The sequence below is a fragment of the Canis aureus genome, chromosome 28, assembly GCF_053574225.1.
Source record: "Canis aureus isolate CA01 chromosome 28, VMU_Caureus_v.1.0, whole genome shotgun sequence".
Lineage (NCBI taxonomy): Eukaryota > Metazoa > Chordata > Mammalia > Carnivora > Canidae > Canis > Canis aureus.
Window position 1 is genome coordinate 13,929,657 of NC_135638.1, and position 24,131 is coordinate 13,953,787.

Sequence of the window (24,131 nt, forward strand, 5' to 3'; positions counted from 1 at the left end):
TTCATGTTTAATTATAAGGATTTGAATTTGCAGCACCAATTAATCAGTAATTAGATAGTACTGTACCAAAAGAAATTAAACAAAGATAAAAACAAAAACACAACTCAGCACAAGACCATATCATCTGGTAACATTTCACATAGCATAATAAAAATACTCTAGGAGACATACAGGTTAATTGAATCAGTAACAATATATTCTTTTGATTTTTGGTTACTGTTGTTGTTCATGATCTCCAAAGCCAGTGGGAAAGTCAAGGGTAATCCAAGTAAAAAAAAAAAATGCTCTGATTATACTAATGTTTATTCCTCTTTTCACTCTTCATCAGAAATCCAGTTCATGACACTCAATAATTGTTTTGAAAAGTACTGTAGATTTTGGCAATGCAAAAAAAAATTATAATTCCTTCTTTTTAATTTAAATTCAGTTAGCCAAAAAAATAAAAAATAAAAATAAATTCAGTTAGCCAGCATATAGTATACTCATCCTTAGTTTCAGATGCAGAGTTCAGTAATTCATCAGTCGCATATATAACACCCAATGCTCAGCACATCACGTGCCCTCTCTAATGCCCATCACCCAGTTACCCCGTCCCCCCACCCAACACCCCTCCAGCAGTCCTCGGTTTGTTTCTATAGTTAAGAGTCTCTCGTGGTTACTTTCTAATGATACTTTCTCTGTTGATCTTCATGTTTAAAAAACACATAAATGAGTTTTGAAGTTAACTGGCATTTAGACCTCTAAAACAGAATGTTCGCCTTAGATATAAAAAAATAAAAATCCAAAAAGATACAAAGCAGATTGAGGAAGGAAAAATGAATGTTCCTGAAACGGAGCTGTAGGAGAGGAAAAAGGCGTGCCTGCATAGCAAGTCCCTTTAGAATCAGGGCAGAGGGCAGGGGCACCTTCTCCCTACAATCGTGTCATTTCCCTGTGCCAACTCATGGCTGCTTCTCCTGGTTCTCCAGCCTTTTGTTAATAAGCAAAAGAAGAGACTGACAGTTGGAAACAGAAATCAGCCTCTCTCGTAATTCAGTGTGGAAAGAGATGTCATAGCAGCCTGCTTGTGTGTGCCCCCCACTGGTGTGGAGTGATCGCCACGGCTGGGCTGGGGGGATGGCAGCCGGTCAGAGGAGCCCCACAGTTTACAGAGCTCGGTGTGGAGCAAACCTTTCTCCTTCAAGGCCTCCCATTACTCCTTCCCCCGTGACCATGACTACGTGGGAGAATGAAACAACAAAATACTCAAAATCACCTTAAGGCACTTTAAGTTCCTGTTTCAAGAGGCTTTGTTTCTGTAAGAAACTGGCATCACCCTTACTCCCAAATATGAGGATCAAGTCAATTATGGATATTGTAAAATCTTTTAATTGTGTGCCAAATGAATGAGCAGGTTTTTCCCTAAGTATATGAGATTGTCTTGAAAACTCTGGCAAAGTGAATTTCACTGTGTACTCTCAAGCTTGCTTTCTAGAAGCATTTAATTACCATTCTCTGAAAAAAAAAATTAATGTGTCTTTTGATACAAGAGTTTGCCAAAAAAGAGGGTAAGGTGCTTTGAGAATAACTATATGAGAAAATTTGAAAGACTCTCATCTTTTGGTACCTTGGATTCAAAGAGTAAGTTCTGGGGACGCCTGGGTGGCTCAGTGGTTGAGCATCTGCCTTTGGCTCAGGGTGTGATCCTAGGGTCCAGGATCAAGTCCCACATCAGGCTCCCTGCGAGGACCTGTCTCCCTCTGCCTGTCTTTGCTTCTCTGTCTCTCATGAATAAATAAATAAAATCTTTATTTTAAAAAAAAGGGTAAGCTTTGTTCAGTAATTAGCATCGTCATGGACATTGGAGAGCCAGGTTGTAATAATTTTAATAACTTCATGATGAAATTAATCGAGCAGCCCTCCCAAATTGGGGAACAATTTGATTTTCCTCCAATTTACGAATCTCTTTTCCCTGTGTATTGTGAAGTGATGCTATAAAGTTTCCATCTCTAAGAGTTCACTGCTTTAAAAATTATACAGCACACCATCCATGTAAGCCACGTTGGTAAACGTGGCGTTCGTTGGTCAATATGGTTTATTAATCCTCTGTTGTACGTCTTTGACTGTTCCCTAATTTGAAAATGTTCATCTCTCAGGAGGTGGTACAATTTATCTGATGCCACTGTACCACATAAATTTTTGCCTCTCGATACTAACTTCTTTATTGAAATCAGCTTCAGCAAGCTGGCTCCAGTTCTCAATGATCGTTATCTTACGAACCTTCCCTCGGGTTAACTGGCCAAAAGTAATGAACCAGAGTGACCTCTTCATGTCAGTGAAGATGGCTCTTCACTTGAATATCATGGTAACTACTCCTATCACCTGTCCTTCCTGTAGGAGAGTGTGGTGAAACAGCACTGGAGTGTAGACACCTCTCATTGCATTTCTCCTCCACTGCCACCCATTTTAGTAAATGGCACTAGTTAATGCTCAAGCCAAACACCTGGGAGCCATCCTGGAGCGCTCCCTTTTGCTCATCTCCCACGCTCGGTGCTCCAGCCGGTCCTGCCCCATCAGGCGCCTCTGCCCCTACCCTAGCTCAAGCCACTATGTCCTCTTATCCCGATTCCTAGCAATTGTCTCCTAACTGGCCTCCCTGTTCCTAGTCTGCTTTCCCTAAAATCCCTTCTCCGTATAGTAGCTCAGATCATTATTTTTAATCATATTATGTCACTAGGCCTGTGTAAAGCCTTCCAGTGACTTCCTATCCCACTTAGAATAAAATTGAAACAGCTCCCATGGCCAAAGGACCCCACATGACCAGCTCTGCACCCTTCTCCCCAAAAGTAGATCCTTCTTCAACTACCCACCATTCCCACCACCTAGCCTTTACATAGCTGTCCTGTGTGCTTGGAGGGCACTTCCCTACCTCCTTAAAACTGATTGCCCCCCCCCCCTTCACACTTCACCTCAGATGTCACCTCCTCAGAGAAACCATCCCTGGCCACCTTAAGTGCAACCACCCTCAATAACTGTCATGTCAACCTCCTTATATACTTCATAGCCCTTGTCACTATCAGAAATTATTCTATTCCTTTTTGTTTGTTTACTGGTAATTGTGTTTCTCCCCACCAGCCTTGTCTGTAGTTCACCATGCATCATCTGTGCCTAGAACAAGGTCTAACTCATAGTGCACTCTCAGTAAACACTTGTTAGATGAATAGCCAATGAATGAACCATTCTCTTTTTCATACTGTAGGATTTCGACTGGATCACTTAACCTCTGGGCCTCAGCAGAATTTCTTTTTTTTTTTTTTCTCAGCAGAATTTCTGATCTGTACAATAAAGCTAACAAAAGTTTGGATTTTATGAGGATAACGTTAAAGGTGTAAATGTGTGTAGTAGCATGTGGTACATGGTACATGTGGGGCACATGGCCCACAATAGGCTCAGAGTGAGCACAGGTAACAGTGTCCCCCTTCCCTGTTTTACAGGAAATCTTCGGAGGAACTGGACATGGACAAAGTGACAGCAGCAATGGTACTAACCAGTTTGTCTACCAGCCCGTTGGTTCGAAGCCCTCCTGTGCGGCCGAATGGTAAGCCTGGGATATGGGGCATAGGGAAGGGCCCCCTGACAGCAAGAGCAGAGCCTCTCTTTGAGGGACCTCATTTCTATCCAACACAATAAACAGTTAACTGTCACCCATTAGCAGAAAGCAAGGGGAAATGTGGGAGAAATGGAGACATCACAACTATCCTCTTCCCCCTCATCTTCCCAGGGACTTCACAGCATCTCATTCATACCTCCATCCACTCAACTCACATTTACTGAGCTCCAGCACCTTTCCAGAACACAACTTTCAATGCTTGTGCTCCTTTTTTCCCAGATAAATGGAGATTGGTCCAATGAAGTTATTTTCACCAGCATTATTTCTGGTCCATTGGACAGGCGGTTGGGTCAAAGAACTCTGAATATTAAACATTTTGAAAAAGCATTATCCTAACAGAATAATAAAATTAATCAAATATAAGTATGTAGTGCATTCACTCATTCAATATATATTGATTTTAGGTACCATACTTGATGGTTTGGAAACATCACTGAAAACTGTCCGTACTCAGTCATTCATATTGTACAATTTCTTTGGGGGAAAAAAACCTATCAATCAGATTGATGACTAGCATTCATTAAGCACTCATTGTGTGCCAAGTACTAAGCTTACTGCATCTCATATAATTCTCCCAACGACTCTATGAGATGTTACGATCGCTATTTTACACTGAGGCAAATGAGGGGTAACTGCCTTGTAAATATCAGAGCCAAAATCCCCAATCCCCAAAGATATGTGGATATCTTTCTGATTCCACATCTTCCATCTTAATTAGGATATAATATTGGCGCACGTAATTCCATAGGCTAAATCAGGAGGGCAGCAGATGAGGTTGGAGAACATGACCCAAATCGATCAAGAGGAGCCATGTTTTCCTGGCTAGGAGTTTGGACATTAATCTGAGGCAATAGGATAGCTATTAAGTGGTAGGCCCTGGAAAGTTATGAGGCGGATTATAGGCAAAAACAAAAAACACAACCCTACAGGTGTCCTGGACCTTGGTGGTCACAGTGGGGATGAATAGGACATAAATGAGAATGGTGAAGCAGGTAGTATCAACAAGACTTGGTGAGAGATGAAAGAGAGGCAGCCATAAGGGTGACTTCCAGGCCATCAGGAGGAGGCTCCTCCCTGAGATAGGAAGCAGAGCAGAGACATAGATCTTTGGGCGACTGTTAGGGGAAGAAGCGGGGCTGCTGAACAAGATGAAGGTTTAGTCTGAAACATGTTCAGTCGGAAGACCCTGAGGACCTTCAAAGGGTCCGGGTCTGGTGGGGATTTGGGTACAATCTAGGACAGAGACCGAGCTGATAATGCAGGACTGGAAGGCATCATGGTGAAGCCAGGGAAAGAGATGAGATCCCCTCAAGGGGGCTGTGTAGAGGTAGAGTGTGACGAGAAGGTGGCTAAGGCCGATGGTAAGACCCATCATCATGTAAGAGACCAGCAGAGAGAAAAGAGCCCGAGGGGAGCCTGCAGGCTCCCCAGAGATCTAGAGGAGAACCAGGAGAGTGTGGTTCCATGCAAGTCAAGGGAAAAGCATGTTTCAAGGAGAGCCTCTGGTGCTACCGAAGGTCAATCATGAGGACTGAATTCTGTACCAAGTAGAAGGTCACCAGTGGCTTTGGCTAGAGCCTTCACAGTGGGCCAGCCATGGGTGGAAGCCAGACTGCAGTTCACTGAAATGTAGTGCACTTGATGAAACTTTCCAGCAAGGGAAAACCTTCTCTAGCGTAGTCGGTTATGGGATTGAGCCACGGTTCCCACATAATTTGCTTTTCAGCATGAGATGTTAAAATAAATATGCTAAACATCCAGTGAGTCTTCACCAGCCCTTACTCTAATCCAACTGGGGTGTAAGGTGCTCTGGAAATGAACTTGACCATCCCCGTTGAATGACCTGACCTTCTCCGGGCTTCTTGGCAAACAGGCATCCTGACTTACCTTTCTCAGCTAGGCAATGCCTCTACAGAGAGATTACAGTAAACCCCAAACTGAAGGCATCTCCAAAACCCAACAGAGGAAAAAGGAACTGCAGAGGAAAAAAAATTATGTTTTTGCTATAATCATCATTTTTACCGTTGTAGTCTTTTTTAAAGTGAGAACATCTTTAATGTTCTTCTGTATTAAAAAGTTAGAATCAAAAGAAACTTTTCACTTCTTCAATGAAAACTTTATTAGCAGTTATAAAGAAAGTAATTCAGTGTTTGTTATGATCTAAAAAAAAATAACTACCCAATTAATAATCTCAAGATGTCTATTATCTCCCGTTTAGTATACAACAGGAAGCAAAAAAAATTTTTTTTGGAAGGAAGCAAATTTTTTAAAAGGGAAAGCAGTTTATGAAAATGAAGGAATTGTTCATTTCTTTAGAAATCAAGATTATATCCAGAATTACCGTATGTCGGTGAGTTTTTGAAAAGTGTTGTATTCCTTTCCTGGGTCTGAGAAGGATCGTTTTGTCCAGATGTGGGTCTGCAAAGACAGAGTCCAGCAGTGTGTGTCTGCATTTGGGGGCAAATATTTGTTTAAGAAAAGAAAAAACACTCTGAACTGATTCTGACTTCTTTTTTGAAAACTTTAATTCTATATCACATTGTCCTTCTGTTTAAATAGTGTTTCTAAAGGAAAGGTGGCTCACAAGTAAACAAGGTAACTTTTGGCATTGACATGAAGCAGTGTAGCCACGCCGTGATAGTAGTTGCTTTTCAGAATAAATTCCTGTCACTCATACCTAGCATGACTACACATCTAGCACCGTGAACTTACTTTATTTTTCAGGTGCTTGCCACAGTAGATTTACAGGCCTCCTAAGCCGGCCGTGCCAAGTAATTGTCACTGCAGGTAATATTACCTAGGGCCCTACATTAGGCTCCCCTTGAAACCGTGTCATAGTGAATGGAGCTTCCTTGTTTACAGTAGGTGACTCGGGCCCCATCAGTGCCTCAGTCTCTGTGTAGACCGCAGGGGTGAGAGGCTAAGTTGGGTTTTGTTGAGGCTGGCAAGGTGTGAGCCCGCACAGATGACCACTGCATTCTGTTAGAGCCTTGCTTGAATGAGATGGATGACTTACTCCTGCTGTTTCAACGTCAAACTTCAGTCCACTCAGTGAACTTTTTGTTTGACACAGTTGAGGAATCTCTACGCTAGCAATCCGTAATTACGTAAGGCGGTTAAGAACTTTTCCCTTGAATCCAAGTCTACCATTTGTCTTCATTACTAACTACACAGATGTTAGCAGCATTTTTTTTTAATGAGGCATTTTGAGACTTTTCCCCCCTTGTACTTAGAATATAGTTTTAATATATTCAGAATGTACATAAATATGAAGGAGAAATTATCCTTTAGAAAGAATTTATACAAACACTCATTAGGATTGGGCATCTTGAAAGATAAAGCAAATCCTCAGTGATTAAAAGAGGCCGCGACAAGACCTTCTAGCTGAGCAAAGATCTCTCCACATTAGCAAACATTTCATAATGTTTCCCCACAAGAGGAAAGGTAAAATCCCACACCAGTCTCATCAGTACTAATTACCAATAAATTCTCCTCTGATCTCAGCTTTGCTGAAGACAAGGGAGGCTGCTCATGACACAGGCCCACATGCATGAAGGAGAAGAACAACTGGTAGACCAGGCTTTGGGCCCGGCACCCGTCTGAGTTACATACGGGTCATGTGGCGGGTCACTTAACTTCCAGGTGCCTCAGGACTTCCATCTGTAAAATAGGCATGAGGGTCCTCCCTCGGAGACACCGATGGCGTGAGATCGTATGAGTGAGCTCTGGGAGACGCAAGACACTCATCAAATGTAGGGCACTATTATTCGTTCGAATAAGCTGTTACAATAAGGTAGATGACTGTAGGTAACTTTCTGGAAATTAATCTCTTACATCGGAGACTTTTTCTATAAATGTCATGCAAGGATCACAGACCTCTGAGAAAGTTCTCTTTCAAATAGGGAATGGGGGCAGAAGAGGGGGGAGACTACTCCCAAGATTTTTTTCTTAGAAAGGCAAAGCGCCCCCACACTTTGTAAGCAAGCACAGCTTATTTTTCTTCTTATTTTCACATAATCTCCACTGTCATCCTGCAAAACTAGCGTCGAACAAAACCGCACACATAGGAAAACTGTTAGGAAAAACCTGTTGTGTGATTGAAAAAGCCGTTTACAAACTATGGAGCAACGCGATCCCCCCCCAGGTTCAGAGTCAGTCTTACCTACCCAACCGTGGCAAACTGTCGGGTGGGCGGCAAGCGCTTTCCTGAGCCGAGACCCGCGCCCCCGCTGCGCGCACACACACACGCACACGCACACACATGCGCGCACACATGCACACACGAGCGCACACACGCACACGTGCGCACACGAGTACACACGCGGGCACGCGTGCGCACACACGAACACACGTGCTTACACGTGCGCACACGAGCACACGCGTGCACACACACGAACATACACGTGTACGCACGCGCATGCGTGCACATACGCACACGTGCACACATGGGTGCACACGCGCACTTACACACATGCACACACGTGTGCGCGCACAGGAGCAGACACGCACACGAGCACACGCGTGCGCACACACGAACATACACGCGTACGCACACGCATGCGTGCACATACGCACGCGTGCACACACGAACACCCGTGCACACGCGCTCACATGCGTGCGCACGCACATGCACACACGCACACACGAGTACACACGCGCGCACGCACACGGGCACACATGGGTGCACACGAGCACACACGCACTTACACACATGCACACGCGCGTGCGCGCACAGGAGCAGACACGCACACGAGCACACACGTGCGCACACACGAACATACACGCGTACGCACACGTGCACGCCCGCACGCACACACGAGCACCCGTGCACACACGCGCGCACGCACACACACGCCCCCCCCCCCCACCCCGGCCCCGGGGCGCACCCGGCGGGCGGGCGCTGACGCTGTGTTTGTGCGCAGGGCCCGAGGGCCTCAGCGGGTCCTGGAAGGAGGGAGGCGGCGTGCCCTCGAGCAGCAGCAGCAGCGGCTACTGGAGCTGGAGCGCCCCCAGCGACCAGTCCAACCCGTCCACGCCGTCGCCGCCGCTGTCCGCCGACTGCTTCAAGCCGCTCCGCAGCCCCGCGCCGCCGCCGCCGCCGCCGCCGCCGCCGCCGCCCCCGCCCCCGCCCGCGGACGACGGCATCGACGAGGCGGAGGCCAGCAACCTGCTCTTCGACGAGCCCATCCCGCGGAAGAGAAAGGTTGGTGTGTCGGCCGCACCGCTTGGGGCCTGGGGGGTCCGTGCGAGCCTGCGGTGCTCGGCGGCCTGCCCGGGTCCGTGACGGTCCCGGCCCAGTACAGCAGCCGCCGAGGCCTCGGTCCGGTCCGAGGCTCCACGCACACGTGCCCGCCCCGGCCCGCCCCGGCCCCCGCCCCGGGCACTGGCGGGAGGGCTCCGGCGGGGCAGCTACGGCCCACCTGTGTAGGTGCGTGCTGGAGGCTCGCTTTGGCAGTGAACTCACCCTCTTGCTGGGACTTTATCTTTTCACCTGTGAAATAAAACTCATGCTCAATCCTTCTCTTTTCTGCTTCAGTAAGCCCTGAAGGGTGTTGGGAAGCATATTCGGCGTCTTATTCTTATGACACCGGCTTGGAACATACGTGCGAGCTGACACATAACCATTTGCGTGCACTCAGATACTAAAAAGTGCATATTTACCCAATCAAAAGTGAAAAAGATCGAATTCGTCGACTTAATAAATCAATTGGTTCTATTTTTGTGTGACCCTCACAGCAGTCCTGCATGGTGAGTATTATTTTCCCATCCTGGCAGGAGGAGATTGAGACCCAGGAGATCATGCGCTCACCTCACCCCTATCATGCAGGTGAGAAAGGGCCAGAGCTGTCATTCAAACACAGGTCTGCTCGACCTAAATTAGCTCATACTCTTTTCATTTTGTTCACATACGCTTAAACCGTTATGTTCACTCACAATTCTCCAAAAGTATTTCTATTTCATAGAAGAAAGCAAAGCTGCTATGTCTCAGAGAACAGCTTAACATTATTTTTTAAATCTCCATATAAATATGAAACTGTCTTTTGTTATTGGTCGCTTCGTTATTAATGACTATTCACAAACCAAGGTCCAAAGCAAAACCGTGAGGACCGCAGTTGCGGTACAACCTTTCTTTCTCCCCCAATTCATTTCAAAGAGCAAAACAAAGAGATGGCATCGATCCAGCTGTCCCTCCCTGCCTCTCTCTTAGCATCATTCGGCGTGGGTAGCAGTGGAGGTTGTACAGGCAGTCTCTCGATTCAGAGAGCAGGGCACCCACATAGCCTCCGCTCTTTCACCGGGGCAAGTAGCATGAAGAGTTGCTGTTTTACACAGCACTCCATTGGGCAGGGGGGCTGGAGTGGTACCAGCATCCTTTGGGTCCCCAGGGATTCTGCATCTTTGCTTGACTACTCAGGGAGAGAGGCTGGCACTTGTATCAGTGGGAACCTGCAGGCGAGACAGCCATGTGGACCTGAAGCTTTGTCCTTTTGCGTCGGGCTGCACAGACTTTCTTTCTGGGGTCATCTGAGTGTGTGGTGTGGCTCTCATTAAGCAGGTCCTGGCCCTGTGGCAGGGACTCTCAGCCCCTCCATCCCCACGGCTTGTAAGGTGCACCCCTGAAAGCCTGCCACAGCCTTTCATTCCTAATGTAGTCATGAGCCAAAAATCAAGCGCTTGCACAACTAAGTTGCATTGGTCAGACTTGCACTTAGAGTCTATAGGTTTCAACTAAATCAGTCACCAAAGGAAAAGGGGGAAAAAGCTTCCTTACAAAGTGACTTGATTTGAAGGGCACAGACCCACTCTGCAGGATGCTAGATAGTAGGAATAAATGCATGAATTAGAAACATGTTCATCCTTCTTTCTTTATGCTTTTTCCCCTCTATTCAGACCCTGGATTTTCCCAGGGTGATATCCCTACTGTCTGTGCTCATAGTCACTAATTTTTAAATCATGGACCTCATATAGACCAGGTTGTTGCCTTGTTAACTTAAAATTTTGTTGAATAGTGAGAGTAATGGGAATGTGGGATGGTTGCCATTCATTTTTTTAATTTATTGAGCCAATATTTATTGAGCGCCCATCAGACACAGGGCACAATGTCCTGAGATTGAGGATAGCCACTTCCTCTAAGGTTGGAAGTTGGGTGGGTGGACTGAGATGTGTAAAGAGACAGCAATGATCAGAAGTGACAAATGCCGTGCTGACCATGTGGTAGAAACCCAGTAACTGTGGTGCAGTTATTTTAGTTTTTAAAATCCTATTTCTAAAGATTTCTAAGAGTTAATTTGCCTAATCCATTTAACAATACATCCTAGTCAGTGACACTTTGAGTTCATCTTGTTTTTCTCTTCATTCCCTTGATTCATCATATGTTTGAGACCATGAACAATTGTGATGGCTACATCTTGTATGGGGATTGTCTGAGAACCTTCCAGATCAGTATTTTCCAAACTGCAGGTCTCACTCCACTAACGGGTTATGAGTCAATTTAATGAGCTGTGAATAGCGCTTCTTCAATGAATAGGACAGAACAGGATGCATTGTACTAATCAGGGTCGGTGTTGTCTCCTGATGCTTTTGTTTCGATTATACACTTAACGTGTGTAATGCACAAAATATTATCTCGTACTGTGGCTCACGGTTTAAGAAGTTTGGAAGCCCCTGTTCCATATTTGAAAGAGATAACGTGGTGGGTGGTTAAATGAAGGAGCCCTGAACAGTCAAAAGACCCACATTCTACCCTCAACTTTGCTACCCTGAGAACTTAAGAAAATCATCTCACCTCTTTGATTACCAGCTTCTTCATCTCTAAACGCAGCAGACAGGTATTATCAAACTTCTCTCTGGATAATGGAGAAGGTTAAATGTGACCATTAGTAGAAAGGATGTGCAGACCCTAAAACCCCATGTGCAGGAATGTAGCAATATTGTAACGGACCTCTTAGACCCCTAAGCAAAGGTGACAGCAGCATTCCCCAAATCGGATTATGAAGAAGTGGCCGTGGCCCCCCTCCTCCTTATGGAAGCTCTCTCGTCGCTCCTCTCACCCCACCCCATACATGGACACCTCACCTCACTGTCACCTCGTGGGGTGACCCATGCTCCTCTTAGGTAAAGAGGAGGAGAGTCTGAGCCCTATTGCCCAGGCCGGGCACTATCTCCTACTACCAGCAGTAAGGAGGAAACATTGGCTGAGAACAACTACATTTGCAAATTTAGTGACAGTTTACAGTTTAATGCTTTTAAGTGCAGCATTTCATTTCATCATCACAAAAAAAGCCTGGGCATCTTCAGAGCCCCCTCCTGCAGAGGATGCTTGCCAAGGTCACGGAAATCGCCCAAGGTCCTGTAGCTTATAAGGTGTTAGAGCTCAGCCAACACAGCAAAGATGAAACCCTTGAAGCGGATTAACTCAAGGAATCCACATCTCCCTCTGCCCGCAGGGGGGGTAACGCGGGGAGAAAGTCACCGGAGGCAGCGACAGCCAACCTCACGTGGCAGCGTGGGCTCGGGGTGCAGAGGCCCGGAGAGACACCGGGGGCAGAGCGGGGAACTCCAGGCTCTGCAGCAGGCCCACTGCCCGCGGGAAGCCCCCGTGGCTTTCCAAGCAGCCCAGGTAGTGGCGATTCGAGAACGGGAAATGAAAGGCCGCTTTCTCCGGGCGCGGAGCTCAGCCAGCCCCGTGGGCGAGCAGGCCGGGCGCCGGCAGCACCGACCCACGGCCACGCCTCTGCGGGCTGGGGGCGTGCAGTTCCCGGCTCGACCACCAGGTGGCGCGGCGGCCTTAACCACCGCCGCCCCCCGGAGCCCGGGAGGAAACCTGCCGGGAAGGCCTCGGGTTCGCCTCCCGTCCCCGGGAGACCTCCAGAAAACGTGCTGCTAACCGCCAAGACGGACTCTTCGTTTCCGTGGCAGACTCCTGATTCCGTCAGAGTCTGAGTTCGGGCCTCCCGGAACAGGATAAATCAGCTCAGACTCTGGGATTCGCACCCCGGCTCCAGCACCTGGGTGACCGTAAGCAAGTGGCTTGACTCCCCTGAGTCCCGGGGTCCTCGTTTGCAAAATATGGATGATGATAGCACCACGTCGTTGGGGAATGCTGGCCGCTAACACTCTGCTTTCCTTTTTTTACCCATTTGATACCTGTTGAATAGAGATTTGAGAAGCGTGAGTGCAGAGAGAAGGGGTGCTCACCTCGCTTCTGCATCCTGTCCCCACTTTGGCTGTATCAAGACACTTGCATCCCTCGGCCACTCCGGCCAGCTTGGGCGCATTGAGAGTTAAGGGGAGAGGCCAGCCTCCCACCAGGTGAGGGGGTGAGGGCTGCAGTGACAGGGGCAGAAATCAGGGGCCGGCCTACAAGGGAACCTGACTCAGGACTCGACATTCCAGAACAGCAGCAGGTCACTACATTCCGGCCTTCATCATTTTCAGTTATTTTACAGGCCTCTGGACCATGAACCCTTCTTACCCGTAGACTGGGGAAAATGTCAAGTCAGAGGGGAAAAGTGCTGAGTTAACATAAGGTGCTTTAGTGATGATTGTGCAGTAGTAAACAATGAATTCATCATTTGCTCCGCTCGGCATTTTCAATCTCTCAGAACCAAAAAAGCAATGAGTCACTTTAAATTGTGAATGAAAAGGAAACAAACCCGTAAAGCCCTCCCGAAGAAGAAGAAGTGGTTGCCAGTCTCTGCACTGACTTAATTCCTAACCCACTAATTCCAAGCAGAGAGTGCCTTCTGCAAGAAGAACTGCCGCTCCAGAAATAGATCCATCTGTTAGAACTGCTGGGGAGGGCGGTGCTAAGAAAAGCAGCTCGGGGTCACACTGTACGGATTTCATGGTGATGACACAGCATCGCCAGCCAGATCAGGGGAGCGGATTGGCCTCAGGGAGGATCAGGATACAGGAGAGTGAGATCTAGGCTCTTGAGTGACGAGACCTCAGAATTCCCGACCAAGCAGTACATAAGATCTGGAGTCTTGGACCTCAGGGGACTTCGGCAATCACCCCTTTCCAAGTTACAGGACCCACTTGATCATGTCCAGAAATGTCCAGATTATCCCAAAGATGAGATGCACTTGTAGAATCCACTGATTGAGAAAATGTATAATTAGTAGGGGGTTTTTATTATCCATGAATGCTTTTGTCCTTGTTACAGAAATCATTTTAAATCAACTTTATTTAGGTATAATTTCCACATAAAAAAATGAGCCCATTTTCAGAATACAGTTCAGTGGGGTTTGACTGATTTCTCCACCTGAGCAACCACCACCCTAACAGAGGCCAGCACTCCTCGTGCCCCTCTGCGGCCAAATGCCCCCCCACAGCCCCTACAAAAACCGACAACCAGTTATCTGACTTCTGTCACTGTAGGTCAACTTCGCATATTGTAGCATTTCAAGTAAGTGGGATCCTACAGTGTGTACTTTTTGGTGTGCAGGATCCCACGTATTGGCAACAGGAATTCTCATTCATTTCTGGTGGGAATGTAAAATGGTACAACCACTTTGTAAAACAGTTTGGCAGTTTCTTGTAAAGTTAAATATATGCTTACCATATGACCCAGCAATTCCACTTCTAGATATTTACCTAAGAGATAAGAAAACATATGTCCACAAAAAGACTTGTAGGCTTGTAGTTCATAGCAGTTTTATTATCACTCCAAACTGCAAACAATCCAAATGTCCATAAATAGGTAAATAGACAAATAAATTGCAGTATATTCACTCAGAAGAACACCACACCACAATAAAAGGAAACAAACTACCCACACATGAAACAGTGGGTGATTTCTAAATTCCTTATAAAATTAATTCAACCTAAAAAAAAAAAATCCTGAAGTGAAACAGTGGGTGAATCTCAAAACATTATGCTGGTAAAGTCACCAGACACAAAAGAATACATGCTGTATTATTCCATTTGTAGAAATCTTTTTGTTATTTTTTTATTTTACTTACCATCACGGCAGCTGCAAGCAGTATATATAGATGGGAGATGTTTAATCCATGTTTGGTACACATTTGAGTTCACCCATCACTTTGCACTAACCTCACACACCCCAGAGACTGCTTGTTCCCTTCTGCTGTCTTACAAGTAAAGAAATAAGGCCCCAAAGTTGAGATGACACGTATAAGGCTATTTCCCAATAAAGGAAAGGACTGGAACCCCTACCAGCTTCTAGGCAGTTACTGAATGTTTAAATAAGATCTGTTCACTTCTCAATCTTTTTGGAACGTGCTGAGGCCCTGAGGGGACCTCTTGGTCCTCAGAGAGCCATTGGAGCCTCTGCCAAGTAGTGTGGGTTCCTCCCACGTGAGGCAGCCTGAGGAAGCATGTATAATGCAGCAAACTCTTCTATGATGAATAATCAGATGCTCCCCTTCCCTCAGGGACCCTGGTCCTCTCTGGGGAGGCTCGGGTGTATGAGCATCCACCCCCAGTAGACACACACACGTACACACAGGTACACATACATGTACACCTCAATCGCCACATAAAACATACCTGAGGATCTTCACAGTTGCCTCCGAAAAAGCAACTTGGTATTGACCCCAGGCCGCTGTGTGGTAAACTGGGCAGTAAAGTGACGTGCATGTACCTTCTGGAATGTAGCTTTCATTGGACTTATCCCTAGGCATGTGATTGAATACTTCAAAATTCAGCCACGTTTCCACTCTTGGAACTGAAGGTGACCTGCAGTCATCTTGTTAGTCCTGCGGACCAGTCTGGGTTCTTTCTGGAAGATAGAAGCTACGCCATGTATTCCAGGTATGAAATGATTCAAAACCAGGGTTAAGCCTTGCCATGGAAAGGGCGAGCAGAGAAAAAGATGAGGGAAGCCCTGGCCAAAGATCTCAGCGTCTAGCTCCAAGCGGCAGGTGTCCGAGACCGTCTGAAAACTGCCGCAGAGGTGCAGCAGCTCCAGGGGGCTGTCTCCAGCCATCGGGGCCTACTGCACCCAAGGCAGGTGACTAAAGAGCTTGCCTGGAAGCTGCTGAGAAGTTCACCCCAGGCATGGGTGTCTGCTTGTAACTGCCAGGAGCTCTACTCCTCTGGGGTTGTTGTCAGGGTTAAGTGAAGCGAATGTATGGAAGACCCTAGCACAGTGTGGTTCCCGACCAAGGGTGGCCTCGTCTCCCTCGGACATCCCAGCTCTGTGAACTTCCTTCTCTTAGAGCTGCGAGGGGCAGCCAAGGCTGAAGCATAGGTGGACACGTTCAGACTTGGCCGCCGCGACTCTGCCAGCAGCTCTGCTTCTTTTGGCCTCCTTGGGCGAGCTAGGACCCATGTGGCAACCCAGGCAGTGTTTATTCAGCTATTTTTTCCTGTTCTCCTCCTCCCATGGCTTGTTTTGTTTTGTTTTTAATGTAACAGCGAGTAGTCTGTTTGTAGACGAAGGATTTGTCTCCATTGGATGTGGTGAGGGGAGTTTGCAGAGTACGTAATCACCAGGTAAGGGGCCTCATGGTTGGACATAAGAACATCCTTCACATATGGAGAGAGAAGACACTTGGTTTCATTTGAGTTGAGATCATCCTTTCAGGGTACTTTTATTCTTTCAAATTATTCAAGCCAAGTGTTAAGAGGGTGACTTCCATTTTTAAGGAAATGATTTCTTAAAATTAAAAATAGGATAATTTTTACATTTGAGGATAATGTACCAATAAGACATCCCTCTCCAATATTTCCACCTCGCAAAAATACATCTTGCTTTGCATTCCATACCCTCCCGTCACAAAAAGATAATGCTCATATGCTTTTTTTCTTATGAAGATTTTATTATTTATTTGAGAGAGAAGGAGAGCACAAGCAGGGTGAAGAACAGAAGGAGAGGGAGAGGGAGAAGCCGGCTCCCCGCCAAGCAGGGAGCCCGACTCGGGGCTCAATCCCGGGACCCCAGGATCATGACCTGAGCCAAAGGCAGATGCTTAACCAACACAGCCACCCAGGCACACCTGTTCACATATTTTTATAACCTACAACTTTCCCCCTGTATCAGTCAAGGTTCGGGCAGGAAGCAGGCAGTGTACTCAAGTGGAGTAACTGAGAAGAATAGAATGGAGAAGCTCTTGACAAAGGTGTAGATAGGGATAGGGGACATCAGAAGAATCTACCCCATGAGCTAACATTACCACCCCTAAGCCTTAGAGGCAAAGAAACAGAGGGGTTTCCAGAACCAAGGAGGTTACCCAAACTCTGAAAATACCACCAGAAATGTTAGTTTTTGGAGGTGAAATCTAGCCACTGCCCACCTGTGGCCAGGCAGGCAGGCAGGAGGCTGAGGGAATCCATACCCTCTTGCCTTCCAGTCTCTCCTCCTGCCTCCCCACCTGCTGTCACTGCCTCCCCTTGGCCAAATCATCCAGAAGCCAGCGGGCAAGGAGACCCACTGACGCATGAAGCTTGGCCTCCAGGCGCTGAGCAGGGTGGAGAAGGGAGTGGTGAGAACCTGTATAGACAAAGAGGAAGTATCAGCAATTCCCTTACAACACTGGGAATTTGTTTTCTCACGTCAGAGGAGCTTTTCTTTCAACTTCATTTTTAAGATTCCTTAATATCCAGTTATATGGAATTAATTTAACCAACCCCTCTGTAATCTCCACAGTAACTGTGAGATTATTTCTGATTTCTCACTCACAATAAGCATCGTTATACACAGTGCGATGAGCATCTTGGCAGACATTTCAAATGATTTTCCTAGGGCAGATCCCCCCAAGTTGAATTGGGTCAAAATGATAGGCGTTTTCCAAAGCTTAACCTGTATCGCTCTTAGATTTAGAGATAGCAAATATCTGTGCATGGATAAATTACGGCAAAGCTCTGGCAGTTTGGGATAAAATGGGATAATAAATGAAAGATGTTATTCAAAGGAAATGCCAAGAAGTGGTAAAGGAGAGAAAGCAGAGCTTTCCTTCTCTGAAGGGGTTTGGGAGGGCCCCCTTCCCAAACACAGCTAAAGGTCTCCCCATTATACGGAAGTATGTTTCTGAGTCCTCATTTGCAACCACCTTGCAAATCGGCAGGAACTTTCTCTTTCATCTGGAGTGTAGGACTGCATAAAAGGCCTTCCAATTGCTTATGCTGATGACCCAAATCATTATAAATTAGACAATCATTTTTCCGGCTGCACATTTGTCATTTTCTTCTGGTGAACTTAGACCTTCCTCAAATACCTACTAGTGCAAGGTGTGGAAGGCTGGAAAAAGAAAGTACTTAAGGAAGGAAAAGAAACCCATCTATAATTCAATGTTCACCATGCCCGCCGTACGCCTACACTGAGAAGTTAATTTATAGCCAGGTAAGATAATCAAGTGGTAATCGTACTGGGAAATCTTCCTGAATTCCTCAGAACAATAACCTTTTGGACAAACATTCTTTGAACATCGACTGTTTACTAAGTAAATTCCAAAATGCTTGAGTAAATTAAGATGTCTCAAATATGGCTCATTGCTGTGGGCCCCAAAACACAACTTTCCCAGGATTCAACACAACAAATACTAACTGCTAAGTTATGTCGGGCCCAAGAGCAGAATGTTGGGCAAGAAGTCAGGGGTCCTCCTCTCAGAGAGCTTCCCATGATCAGAACTATTTAGTCTGTCCCCACCACAGCATGTCTCTCGGAAACCCAGCAAAAGAAAAAAGCAAGGAAGGAGCAAAGTTGATGGGTTTTTATATCCATTACCTAGTTTTCTTTGGGCAACAGATTTCGCAGGGGCCAAAAAAAGTGAGGGTGTGATTGAGATGATACTCAAACAATGGCAATTGGTAGTTACCCTAATTCCAAGGGATTTCAAGAGGATCTTGGTCAGCTTCATTGTAGCTTTTGGATTTGAGAGTCCTTTATCAGCTATTTCCTCCTAACTAGGGAAAGGAGTTACACCAATGATATTTATTTTTGTGTAATCAGTACCGAGCTTTCCTGCTTATCAATTACAAAAAAAAAAAAAAAAAGTGTTGACATATTCCTGCAAGGACTAGGAAGAGCAATCTAATAAATAATACTTGTTGTGGCACAAAAATACCAGTCTGATAGTCACTTCCTGAGACAATCTGATAGTCACTTCCTAAGACAATCAGCAATTTGAACCTTTAAAAAATTCCCAAGATGTAGAAGGAATTTGGCTCGTGTGTTATGGAATACTATTATATTAATTATGAAAGCCTCTATCTAACAGACTGATTGGTAGGAACCATCAAATGACACTGGATCAACCTCCTAACTTTTTGGGTTCTCGCTTGCCCCCATGAATATGAAAATAGTATCATATGCCTCGCCTGGCCCTTTCTCAGTCTCTAAAGCAACCATTTCAGCCTCCTGTGCTCTCCTCAAAGCTCCCACACAGCACCCCCACTTTGCCCTTTGCTTTGACCTCACTTCCTACCTCACTGAAAATTAGAAGCATTCAGACAGGAATGCCCTTAAAAAAAAAAAAAAAAAAGTCAGCAAACTACCTGAATCTGCATCCATCCCTTGGTTTTCTTTTCTTCCAGGGGAGAACTGCCCTGCTGCCATCCAGGGCAGCCCTCCCCTCCTCCCCTGCTGGAGGCGCTAATGCCGAAGCCTCTTTCTTTTGCAAGGCCTCTCCCCCTCTCATCTTCCCCCATATCTCTACTACGTTGTCCCTCTTCTTCCTTTGCAACTGTTCCCATCAACCTAAAAACTCACTTCAGTATCACTCATCTCTACAAACTCTCCCATTACTACTCACATATATCAGCCACCTTTCCTGGAAAAGGTGGCATTTACTCCACTCCTTTCAATCCCACTTACTCACCAACCCCTGGACCTCTGACTTCCAACCCCACTACCCCATGAAACCTGCACTTGCCCTACATGGGCCACCGACAGCCTCCATGTATGGTCCGTAGGACTCTTCCCAGTCCTCATTCCACGCAGTTGGCCACATCTTCCTTCTTGAACACTTTTTCCACCTGTGCTGTAATACCACACTGTCCTGATCTCCTCTCTCTCTCTCTCTGACTGCTCCTGCTCCCTCTCCAATGGAAAATACTGGATGCTGCAGAGTCCTTGGCCTTCTACTCATCTCTAGTTGCATTTTTCCCCACATGAGTTCATCCAGAACGAAGTTATCAGTAATCCTTCAGGTCCTGACTCCAGATTTCTGCCTCTCACCCTGACCTTCCCTAAGTTCCAGACTCATATGTCCAGTGTCCTACATGTCACCTCTCCATGACCTATAATAGGTATCTCTAAATTAGCATATTCGAAACACAACCACAACTTGCCTAGCGGTGGAAGTCGTCTTTAACACCATCCATTTTAACATTTGTCGTATTCAACCCAGAGCAAGTACTGTTGGATCTGCCTCCAGAATACATCCTAAGTGTATCTGCTTTCCTCCATGCTCACTGCCGGTCTTCTTCCATCCACCATTTTCTCTGACCCGCCGTAGCATAACACGGGCAATTATTGCTCTCTCCCCAAAACAGTGTTTTTTTTAAACCCAAATCCTACAGTATCAACCCCCTGCTTAAACCCCTTCAGTAGCTTCTCTTTTATTTCAGAATAAAGTCCAAATTCCTTACTTTTACCTACAAGACCCTCAAGATCTGGCCCTCCTTGTCTAGGATCTATCTCAGATCCTTCTCTCTCTCTTTCTCTCCCCTCCACCCCCCCCCCACCCACTCCCTCATTTTCTTCTATTTTTTAAATGTATTTATTTATTTATTTATTTATTTATTTGAGAGAGAGAGCACAGAGGGAGAAGGAGAAGTAGGCTAGATCCCAGGACCCCGGGATCATGACCTGAGCTGAAGATGGATGCTTAACCCACTGGGCCACCCAGGCGCCCCCCTCCCTCATTACCATCCAAACTCACTCCTCTTTCTGGCCCTCCAGTCTGCCTTCTTCCTCTTTGCCCTGGAAAACGCCAGCTCTTAGCATGGCTCCCTGCTGCTCCAACCTTTAGGTCCCAGCTCAAAAGTCACCTTCTAGAGGTCTTCTCTGATCTACAGCTGCTCCATTCCCCTCTCCAGCAACCTTACCAGAGCTGAAGCAGTTACTGTTCATTAGCATCTCTGTCTCTCCCCCACTAGCATGTAAATTCTTGGAGAGCAGTTTCTCTCTCTCTCTCTCTCTCTCTCTCTCTCTCTCTCTTTCTCTCCCTGGCACCTATAATATTCCTTGCTAAATAGCTGTTTAGTTTAATCGAATGATACCATCAGCAAAAAGGTTTGGAATGAATCAAAAATTATTTTCAGGGGCACCCGGGTGGCTTGGTTAATTAAGCAGCTGCTTTCAGCTCAGGTCATGATCCTGGGGTCCTGCAATCGAGTCTTGCATCAATTGTCTTACCGGCCGCGCACCCCCCCCCCCCCCGCTTGTGCTCGCTCACTCTCTCTCAAATACATAAAATCTTTTTAAAAAGTGTTTTCATCTATCATGACTTTATTTCCAGACAGACATTTGGACTCTCAAGATACATGTAATTTTGGTTTGAGTCATTAACTCCCTTAAGTGGAAAATATTTTAATAGTTTCATTGTTTGAAAAATGGGTAAAAAGCACTCCTAGTGTGAGGGTTTATTCCTTAATATTGTTAAGTCATTATGTGCTTTGAATAAAAAATACCAAACAGAGTTCCTTTCTGTGAACCTCTGGGGCCAAGGGGGTAGGATTTAAACTCTCCCCCTTTTGTTCATCTTACAGACCGTGTGTTTACATCAATGGCCCAAGGAGATCAGGGAGCCTGAGATTTGTGAACAGTCTCCTTAGAATAAACACAGACTCATTAGGATCGTGTACTTTAAAGTCTCCTAAGCGTGTGTTTGCTTCTCAGCTTCCTTCACACCCTTCTCAGGCTCCAGCCCCAGCTCCTCATAGCGGCAGCTTCTATGAAGCTCAGTACTGCCCACTGCCCTGGTGAGCAGCCCCCAGCGGCTCGTGATGCCCAGGCCTGAGGCGGGGATGGCTAGGTTGCTGGGTCATGAGTGCCAGCCACCTAGACAGGGCCTCAGGGGCACAGCGGGCTACCGGACTCCTGCTGCTATGCCTCAACTTACCTCGCTGACTGCAGCTGTGCCCTGCTGTGATTTTTCCTCCACTCGCCTTGCTGAAAGTGTCCATTCCCCAACACACAGGATATCCTCAGTTCCTGAAGTTCCCAGGTGTCTTTTCAATTGAGAAATACACCAAAAGTCTTTGGGGTGTGGGGGGGTGGCCACCTGGATCAGGATACTAATCCCATCGGCAATACCTGAGTGAGTTGTCTTCTAAATGTGTACATGATTGCTCCACAGAACAGGGCATATACTGCTGGGTCCCCACAAGGGCTTGATGGCAGAAATAAATCCTACCGGGCTTGTAAACAAAGTGACATCAATACCCTCAGTTCAGGGAAGGTGTCACCGCTACTGTGTTTATTGGTAAGGAAGGGCAGGCTTACTGTTGGAACAGCCTATTTCTAAACGTCCGTGGCTTAACACTGTGAAGGTTTATTTATTTCATATGTCACAATCCAATCAGGTCAGTGGGAATGGTGAAGGGGGTATCTCTCCTCCAGCGACCTAGGCTCCTTCCTCCTACTGCAGGGGTTCTTAACCTGAAGTCCACAGGTCTCCAAAAGGGTATACAGAATTCAGAGGGTCTGTGAACTTGGAGTGGGGAAAAAGTATATATTTTCATTATCATTAAGCTCTTAACTATAATTCCACGTGTCCTGTAATAATGGTTGACAGCATCAAACCATAATATTAGTGCCACCTGTGACTTTACTACCGATTGAAAGCATAGGTATTTTCATATCACATTACAATTTTAGCAGCTATCATGAAATATCATTTAGGCTTAACAATGCTTTGAAATTATGGTTAGTCATTAGACTCACTTCAAGATCTTGCTATTCAATATGTTAATTAAAGAGTGCATGGAGAACCATATCACAAAATACTTGTAATACTTTGATAACTGTATTTCAGTACACTTGCTCTTTTTTGTATTTCTATGTGTTTTATTTTAAATGTTAAAAAAAAATCCCTTTCCATAGGTTTAGTGAAACTGCCAAAAGGGTGCAGGGCAAGCAAAAGATTGAGAACCCCCCCACCCCGTTAAGTGGTTCTGCTGTACCTTAAGTCCTTGAGTGCCATACTGGTTGCCAGGTAGTTGAGGGACAAGTCTCAGAAGGAATATATATTGCTTCTGCCCCCATTCCATTATCCTAATTCAGTCACCTGCCCCCACCTGACTGCAAGGGAGGCTGGGAAATGGGGTCTGGCTGTGTACTCAGAGGAAGAGAAAACGGGGCTTCGTGAGCACACAGCAGTGACTATCACCAGGCCTGTGGGAATAATCAGCCAAACGGTGGCATCTCAAGGACAAGGGCCCTCTCTGGAGAAAACTAATCTCCTGGCACATTCATTTCAGGAAGTATAATCATAATAATACCATGACAACTACCACTGGTTGAATAATTATTACTCCTGTTGGTGTTGTGCTGAAGGATTCACTTTCATGACCTCATTTAATCCATTAATAACCCCATGAGACAGGTACTTGAGAAAGTAAGTCCAAAATCAGTGCTCTCAATCGCTGTGCTGTTTTGGGGAAACACTGAGACCCTCGTAAGAGAAAGGAGGCATTGTGTCCTAGAGGAAAGGGCAATTCCTGGTGCCGAACTGCCTGGATTCCCAGCTTTGCTAGAAGCTGGTTCATTCACTGAGCACCATTTACTGAAACTCTATGAATCTATACAATGGTGGCAATAATAGGATTTATCTCTTGGAATTATATGAGATAAACTTTTTTAACAGCACTTGGCATATGGTAAGTGCTCAACTAATGTTAGATACCGTCATTAATGCCTAACTAATGGCACTGTGACCACCTTAATGAAAATGAACTAAATATTCAGAGCGACTTACTATCCATGAAGGATGCAGGAAAATGTCTGAGGTCAGCAAGATCGTCACCAGCTGAGGGGGGGGGGTGTTCCCTAGAATGGCATGCTGAATTATACTCAAGATGATGGGAAGTTGCCACCCTTCTTTTTTAAGACTTCTTTATTTTGGAGGGAGAGAGAGTGAGGCGGGGGCAGAAGGAGAAGGAACAGAAGAGAATCTGAAGCAGAGTCCCTATTGAGCACTGAGTCCAACGCAGGGCTTGATCCCATGACCCTGAGATCATGACCTGAGCCCAAATCCAGTCAGACGCTTAACTGACTGAGCTACCCAGGCACCCCAAGTTCTTACCTTCCCTTTTTTTTTTTTTAAGATCGATTGATTGGAGAAAGAGCGTGCATGAGCGGGGTGGGAGGGGGGACAGAGGGGGAGGGAGAAGCAGGCTCCCCGATGAGCAGGAAGCCTGATGCGGGCTCCATCCCAGGACCCCAGGATCATGACCTGAGCTGAAGGCAGATGCTTAACCGACTGAGCCACCCAGGTGCCCAATTTGTTACTTTCCTAACAAAAGGGGAAGAAATGTGTTGGGATGACAGAAAATATTGATGGGTTAATTT

General features: G+C 46.1%; 2 protein-coding genes and 1 long non-coding RNA gene across 7 annotated transcripts in view; 1 reads left to right on the forward strand and 2 right to left on the reverse strand.

The window, feature by feature from the left end:
• ZNF704 (zinc finger protein 704) overlaps window positions 1-24,131 on the forward strand; it is a 253,690-nt gene that overhangs the window by 179,952 nt on the left and 49,607 nt on the right. For all 4 annotated transcript variants that reach the window (XM_077876460.1, XM_077876456.1, XM_077876458.1 and 1 more), the window contains exons 3-4: window positions 3,474-3,577; window positions 8,572-8,852. In XM_077876460.1, coding sequence (XP_077732586.1) covers window positions 3,474-3,577; window positions 8,572-8,852 — 385 coding nt within the window. The remainder of the gene's footprint in view (window positions 1-3,473; window positions 3,578-8,571; window positions 8,853-24,131) is intronic.
• LOC144300443 (uncharacterized) lies at window positions 13,166-16,323 on the reverse strand. Its single transcript, XR_013367068.1, has 2 exons — window positions 15,164-16,323; window positions 13,166-14,248 (listed from the first exon to the last, which is right to left on the reverse strand). It is a non-coding gene; the product is annotated as an uncharacterized LOC144300443 (long non-coding RNA).
• LOC144300439 (uncharacterized) overlaps window positions 16,351-24,131 on the reverse strand; it is a 97,470-nt gene continuing 89,689 nt past the window's right edge. The window contains exon 5 of one of the 2 annotated variants that reach the window (XM_077876462.1): window positions 16,351-17,108. The gene's annotated coding sequence lies outside the window, so the exon portion shown is untranslated. Of the gene's footprint in view, window positions 17,109-22,024; window positions 22,273-24,131 lie in introns of those variants that run through there. The other variant, XM_077876463.1, reaches the window with a different exon arrangement.